General features: G+C 42.2%; 1 protein-coding gene across 8 annotated transcripts; it reads right to left on the bottom strand.

Moving 5' to 3' along the window:
* Positions 1-3,263: 3,263 nt before the first annotated feature.
* LOC125524055 lies at positions 3,264-7,166 on the bottom strand. Of its 8 annotated transcripts, none has more exons than XR_007290529.1 (6): positions 6,950-7,166; positions 6,590-6,855; positions 5,994-6,219; positions 5,538-5,628; positions 3,834-5,451; positions 3,264-3,688 (listed from the first exon to the last, which is right to left on the bottom strand). XR_007290529.1 is itself a non-coding variant. In XM_048689131.1 (3 exons), the coding sequence occupies exons 1-3, from the start codon at positions 6,979-6,981 to the stop codon at positions 6,170-6,172; spliced, it is 348 nt and encodes a 115-aa protein (XP_048545088.1). In that variant the 5' UTR covers positions 6,982-7,149; the 3' UTR covers positions 5,790-6,169. The 8 variants fall into 8 exon arrangements, 1 of the variants encoding a protein (XP_048545088.1); XR_007290528.1 differs by having other exon boundaries at positions 3,264-4,333; positions 4,724-5,451; positions 6,950-7,158; XR_007290532.1 differs by adding an exon at positions 5,714-5,766 and having other exon boundaries at positions 3,264-5,451; positions 6,950-7,155.
* Positions 7,167-7,913: the final 747 nt, after the last annotated feature.

The raw sequence follows: 7,913 nt of genomic DNA, 5'->3' as shown, positions 1-7,913 counted from the left end.
TCCATGAACGAACTTTAATTACCTAGGGTACAGACTGGTAAATGGTGTTCAATCGGATGTACTTCTTGCTAAAATTAGTTCTTGTACGAGTAAACTTTCGAGTACATAAGAGGCAGCACAGACAATCTGAACTTTGCTTGGAGGTTTATCCTCAAATAGTGGCCTCGTGCCGAGGGAGGTTTGACCAACTTGGCCACTACTTTCATCCAACTAGTTTACTGGCTCATCTTGGTCCTGTATCTCGCCAAAATTCCACATTGCAGACGAGAAAGGAGGCGGTTGAGAAAATGAACCACCCAAATTTTTTGTGCAGTTCAACTGAAATGGAGCATCCTTGGCGTGCAGACTGATTAAGTGCCAGATGAATATACGCGTTAACCAACTTGTCTGGAATCTTTAGACTCCATGCCATATAGTTCACTGCCATATGTGCCGATAACCAAAAGGCACAAGTTGGGACCAAATACTGGACTGCGTTTTTCTGGGCTATGCACCAAGCAATATTTTTGACGTTCACTCTCCTAATACTTGGAGTTTGACAATTGGTTGATGCTGGTTGATAATCAAATGAATATAGGCACTTCTTGTCAACATCGATGCTTGTCTAAGTGAACTTTGGAGTACATAGCAGCAGCATAAGTACCTGTCCATCTGATCATTTTGTGCAGTTCTACTGAAATCACCCGATGTAATGATTTGCCTGCGAGTTCAGGCTCCAAATTACTCCTTTATGAAATCGGCAAACAGTAGCACAATACCAAATTACCAATACATATGACAGGCACAATAATCAGGATAAAGACGAGTACCAACCTGTGTGAGGTAGCATATCAATTACTATTTACATTGACTGGAAGCCGAGATAAGCCAAGCGACTGACAGCAAAGGAAGAAAGCAAGCGGAGATTAGCGACTGACAGGAAAGGACGGAAGCTGTCGAGGCAATGAAGCACCCAAAGTTTTTGTGCAGTTCCACCAAAATTGAGCATCCCTGTTGGCACATATATTGAGAGAGAGAGATTACTGTAATAGTGGGACTAGTTGATGAAACATACACTAACAAATAGAAGCACCCTCATTATCTTAATTGGTAAAGTTAGCAACATAGTAGTCTTGGTTAAAGAGAGGTATTAGTTTATTTAATCAGTGCCAATTAGCTCAACTCAACACTGAAAGCATTGCCATTGATCATAGGTTGCAAAACTTTAACGTGCAAAGATAAAGGAGTTTCTCATGACAGTAGCACGATACAAATAGAGATGACAACAAACTAATATGGATGAAGGCCTTAGGCCCGTACCAACCTGAGAAAAAAAACCTTATTCATGTAGTCCCATAAGAGATGATAAAGCACTCACTGGAATCACACAATAGTATATATATTTTTGTGCACTTCAAATGTATGGTTGAAATCACTCTTGTTTACCAGTGCTGAGATTATATCGAAAGATTATCAAGAACTTCCAGCAGAGTTAAATCACTGGCTGGGATAAGTTCATTGTATTGTCTTGTGTAGTTCCACTAAAATGTATGATTGGCACAACATGATCCCTGTTTGCACAAGTAGGAACAAGGTGAAACCTTCATTAGCTTAGTGAGAAAGGATAGGAAGACATTAGTATATTACTCAAACAGTAGCATCAAATTCATGATGGACAATACGCAAAACATTGCCTCATTGAACCAATGGCATTAAATTGACATGCAAAACAATAGCACTATTATGTCATGACACTAATAATATTCCCTCCCTGCTCCACCACACGATTCATCTCCATAGACAAACATACACACGTACATGATTCAGTATAGGGTCCTACTAAAGATTTGTTTAACTCCAACAGGAAAATTAGGCAGTAATAAATTAGTGGTACTTAAGTACTCCTAATTAATTAAGTGAGACAGCAGAAGTGGAAGGGCTCCCTGGAGGATCGTCTCACATGTAAGGTAGTCGTTGCCGGAGCCCTTGAATGGCCTCGACTGAGGCATCTGGCTTCAGCAAGATCGCCTTGGCACTGTTTATTCTTCTTCTTCTTCCTCTTCAAGCTCTGTTTCTCTTTCTCCTCACCAGTTGGTGAAACCAAGTACATGATTGGCCTTCTAATTCAGAATTGGTTTTGTCAGTGAGGGAGCACAAGTGTACTAGTAAAAAACATCATTATTTTCTCATGGCAGTCGGAAAATAGAGATGAACACATGCATTAAATATCAGTAGCAGAGTGCCCGTGCGTTGCTACGGGCTATGATATATATATAACTTAATTGAACAAATGATTAGGGTCGTCTCCAAGTCCGACGCTCATTTCTCTCCTGTACGCCCGACCATGTTCGGACATGAAACTGTTGCCTAGCGGGCTTCTCAAAATTCAACCGTCTGGACAGTCCATCCTACCCCAAATTCAGACCATATGTGTGAGAGGAATATGGTGGTCCGCCATGTTATCTTCAACACACTGGCCCAACACAAAAAAAACCAGCCCACGATGGGCCCTTCTCTTTTTTAGTGGACCCTCCTCTTCTTGCTCGGTATCCCGCCATGTTATAAATAATTCCAAAAAAATTATCGTCTACATCTCTGCAAAAATATGTGCGCGACACAAACTTTTGTAAAAATACATCATTTTATTTTGCCTCCACAAAAAAGACAAATTTCAATGGTTGAAAATAGTGTTCCATGAGACAGATTTTTGTCTTTTTTGCACACAAAAAAAATCCTTCGAAACATTTGGCGCACGCATAGAATGTGAAGCTGTACATGTGCAACAATTTTCAGTTTTTTTCAAAAACTTAAAAAGGTGTCTTTCGAAGTGGGTGCGGATGTACTTGGGTTCATCCATGTATTTTCCCGTCCAGAGCTAGCAGCATACAACTCATTTTGACCGTTCCCGAGAAAAAATAGGCAAGCTACCAGCCACACAGAAAATCAGGCCACCAACGAGGCTGTAAGGACCAGGCCACCTGAAGTCTCCCACAAACTACAGTTCTTTCGCCAGGCGCAGCGGAGCTCGCCACAATGTCTAGTTATAATTAAAGGTCTACAGTTGCATCTAATCAAGCTATAAAAAGGAAGACACCATCTAGCATATATCATGAGCGCATCCATATAACACAAGTATGCATACAGTCAAGGCATCCAAGAAATGTGTTGCATTTTCTTAATTCATCTATGTGTACTAATCAATAGTTAAAAAATAGCTAGAAATTATTTAGCCTAGCAGATAACTGGAAGTCTAGTCTACCAGGAAGCTAATCACAAAAACATGATAAAAATCAAAACCATAGTCTTTCTATTCCTGGCAATTGATCATCCTATACAGGAAGATATAGTTCATATACCATTAGCAAATAATCTAGGCATATAGGTACAGAAGAGCCACAAGACTGATCCGAGTTTCAGCTTAACATCAACCAATTGCTTAACAGTCCAGAATAAAGTCGCAAAATTGCATCAAGAACAGGATCTGACACTTGCATTGTGGTGTTTTCCCACTGTATATCTGACACACACACTACATGCACTCTACAGATATGTATCCAACCGGCTATACTCTACGCTCACTGGATTTTGCGGACTTCTTGGCCATGTTAGGTAAAGTTCTTGGCCATGTTAGGTAAAGAAGCTCCGTAAGTGTCATTTCGTATCAAGATTGCATCCACTCCTGCCTCCTCCTATTTGTAGTACTTGAAACCTTCACATGAAGACTGTCATTAAGAAAATGGCCGTATCAAAGTGAATCTTGTGAAGAGAGTCAATTCAACTCTAGTGTTCAATGTCACAATGTCAGAAAGCAAGCAATAATAATTCAGTTATATGATCAAGCCCTCAACCGGAACCCGCCACATGCCCCGATGCTCGGTCCCCATCCCGCACTGTTGTGGACATCCCCGAGGTGTCCCCAAGCCGACGCGCGATCTGGCTCCAGCGACCAGGCGAGTCCATCGATCGGGATCTTGGCCAGCGCTAGCGGGTCCCTTCAACACCGCCGCCCTCCGGAAATGTGCCCCCCTTGCATGTAAGGATGATTAGAGATAAATATTAGTTTTTGAATCTTTAGGCATCTATATATAAGGCATCTACTTCATATTCGTAATCCCTAATCTGAACCCTCTCACTACTGGTAATTACTCTCATGAAACCATATCAGACACACGACACTCAGCATTAGTAATGACTGAACAAAAGAGGCATGAGAGTGTTTCAATAACCTGAATGATTGCTTAAACCAGAAAAGCAATTCCAACAGAAAGGCATGATCCTCTTCATTTTTTGATGAACCGAAGGACGAAAAGAAGTAACCAACAGAAACCTTAGCCGGTGAAATAAGCGCCTTCTCCTTAAGTTCATATGAAAGAAATGGTAAATTAAATTTTCTCAAATTAATATTTCATGGCACTGATTTTATGTTCTACTATTTAGGATATGCCGAACCTACATAACATATAGGAATCTGATCATGACTAACTTTATATACCTATACATGAATACTCTACTACTCCAAAATTGATAATGTAGTACTTATTAAAGTATAAGATTCTGTAAATAGCTCGAGCTTAGTAATCTAGATAGGTGAAGAGACAATCGATCAAAACACCAGTACATCACATTTATATAGGCAGTGCCTTCTGAACAAACCCTTACTAATGGGTCTCATTATCAGGAAACTCATGATTCCCAATAACAGACCACAATATTAATTTCTGTAGTAACGTAATACAGGATGTACCTTCAAATGTTGATTTTAGTCGCTTTCTTTTAGATTTTCCTGCATTGACCAACTTATCCTTGAAAGTAAAGTTGAATATCAGATTAGCAAATTAAAGATTGGAGCATGAGATTAACAGCTATATATTGCAACTTGCAAGCATGCATTTTTAACTGTAAAAGAGCTAATAAAGTGTTTACTTCAAGAAAATACAGCAGGCCAAGCACAAAATGTATATCTAAACGGTGAACAAAAAAAAGTAATATACTCTCTACAAATAAATGATCAAAGTTTACAAATGCTTGGCTTGTGAACTACTTAGTTACTCCCTGCTACTAAAAAAAGTCAACCATACAACTAATATGCCCAAGCTTGAGAGAGACACAATCCAAATGAATTGCCAAAGAGAAGAAAGAACTGCAGAAAAACATGAAAGATCCCCCTGTACAACAGATTGCAGAAAAGACCAATGCATTCTCAAATTATTTGCTCCTTCTGAGCTAAAAAACTCCATGCGGAGCAAATGGTCGAGCTGGCCGTAGGAAGGAACACACTAAAACATGCCAAGAAAAGTGCATTGGTAAAAACAAAACAAAAAGAAAATATAGGAACAACCAGGACGGGGTTAATGGTTTGGGAGCTGAGAGAGTTGATGGGAGGGACAACCGGAGAAGCAAACCTAGCAGAAATTCGCATATGCTTTTCCAAGATGATGTGCTGCTCGGTGGATGATCATCATCATGCATCCACTGTAAAGGTCCTCGATTCTTATATGCATTCAGTTTCTGCAAGTTCAAAAGGTAGTTCTATATAATCACTAAACAGAGGCACTAACCTGATACTGAATTTATAGAATAAGTGCAGATCCTTTGTTGAGTCCTCTGCAATCTCAATACTCTGGATCCAACTAATGTTCTTGTCTTGCCCTGCAAATATATACATGATTCAGTCTATTTTCAGAAATTAGGATTTCTATTTTCTATGCGATCCACATAGAACATGAGGAATCACCTAAGATTAGCTGCTGTATCAGACCCAGAACATTCACTAATGCAGTTAAATATCTGTACAAATATAAAGAACATGAACTTACAACTTCATGGTTCAGTATATGGACAAAAAGACCCACGTCTAGAGATCTAGAGAGAGATAGAAACTAAAGTCAAACCATGAACCACGTCCAGCTCCTTGCTCTTGCTACGATTCGTGTTCGGCCCACTCCTTGCATGCACCAGCGACCTCATCCATGAGACAAGGGGGGAAAGAGAGGGGGAGGAAGATAGAGACAAACCTGAACCGCCTCAACCTTCTTGCTCCTGCTGCTCCGACCAGCAAGTCTCCCTCCATGGCCGACCCCGCCCACATTCGCCACTGCACCAACTCCATTGTTTTCCCCATCAAGGCAGAGCTCCCACGCGCGTCTTGTTCCGAGGGGTTCTCCGAGGCCTCGAGGTCCTCATCAAGATCTCATCCTCCGAGTAATTCACCCCATACTTTTCGCCTACTGTTCTGTACACCTGAATTAACATTCAGAACACAAGCCATATTAATCAAACCACCGTATGCATACCCAATTAACAGAGGAAAGGAGATTTTTATCAGTAATTCGTTATGCATGGAGAAACAAATCCACACAACCCAAAAATGAACAGCAGAAACAAATCTGCCCAGGTTCTCACAACCCGAATCTACGAACATACACGAACGTAACGGGCTACGGGAGCACGGATCAGGTCGATCCAAACGCCACGCATTGTCTCAGCATGTGCACCGCATAGAAAACATGCAGGCCTCCGTCAACCATGGGAACGGCCAGCAGAATCGAGCGGAACAAATAGAGGAACATGAATTGGAGCTGCGGTATATGGGGGAAGGGCGTAGGCCGACCTGGGCCATGGGCTCGGTGGGGCGAGGAGGGTGCCGGCGGCGTCGACGAGGATGGCCTTGTGCGTGATGTCGCCGTAGATTGATCCGCCGGTAGTCGTAGTACTCCCGCGCGCCCATCGGCTCCCACCTTGCGCCGCCCGCCCCGACGACCGCCTCCGGGGCCTCCGCCGCAGCCGTCGGCGCGCTGGAGCCGGGCCGCCGCCGCCGCGGTGGCCGAGCGCAGGGGTGGGTGTGCTGCGCAGGGGTCGGCAGGTGTGGCGGAGTGGCTGTTTGAGGGACCATCTCAAATAGTGTCAAACATGTGTTTTCTTGTATATGCCAGATCTTGGTTAATTAGACCATCATGTGGAGAATACTCACTGTGCGTCCCGGATGAACATCTGCGTGTCCATGCCGACTACCGCCCGCACCACATCTGGCAGCTGCCTACACCATGCTCACTCCCGCCACTGCTGCGAGCATCGGCCCCGCGCCCCGCTATGAGTCGCCTTGCACTGCCGCCTGCCGCACCCTCTGGTAGGCCCACAACCCGTCGTCGTAATCACCGTCGCCACCACCCAAGGGTTTGACTCCGAAGAGTGTTGCAACAGGCCATGTAGCTTGGAAAACATACTAACAAGGGTTAAAATGCAAACAAAAACCTACTGTCAGTTCACAAGAGCAAGTACTCGGAGTACTTGAAGTATAATCCAGTTAAAGTGTATTGAAACTAAGAAGAACATGCACATGACATCCACGCACATGATCAATCTTCATGTCAAGCCAATAATCGGTAAACAAACACAAGGACAACAGAGAAAATCTGAACCAATGCTCCTGCTCCTCGTCCTTCCCGACACAATGCCTACTGCTGGTTCAAGAAGTTACTCCTTTAAAATGAGGACCTATTTTTAAACTGAGTTTTTTCACAAGCAGAAAAAAATGACATGTAAGATACGAAGAAAATCTACATCTTGGGAAATTAAGTATACATACAACAGAACTATATTTCTGTGACAACAGTAGTAACTTTGTTGGGAGCTTGAATACAAATATTCATGTTGGTTGTTCCTCAAGCAAATAACAGAAAATGGTTAGAAAAGTTAGGATATGATTTATTTTCATGTGACATTTAAAGGTATGATCATTAAAAATACATTGTTATGACCTAATCCTGTATGTATTAAAGAAAGAAAACAACCCTGCTTAGTCACCAATCCTAGAACCCTATGATGAAAAATTTGACAAATAACTACAGAAACCAACTATTGTTCATGGAATTTACACCTGACATCACTATTTGGTTTTAGAATTATTTCATGAGGGCAAAGGTAGAGAATCTATG

This window comes from Triticum urartu, chromosome 7, assembly GCF_003073215.2.
Source record: "Triticum urartu cultivar G1812 chromosome 7, Tu2.1, whole genome shotgun sequence".
Classification (NCBI taxonomy): domain Eukaryota; kingdom Viridiplantae; phylum Streptophyta; class Magnoliopsida; order Poales; family Poaceae; genus Triticum; species Triticum urartu.
This window is presented reverse-complemented; position numbering and strand designations above follow the sequence as displayed.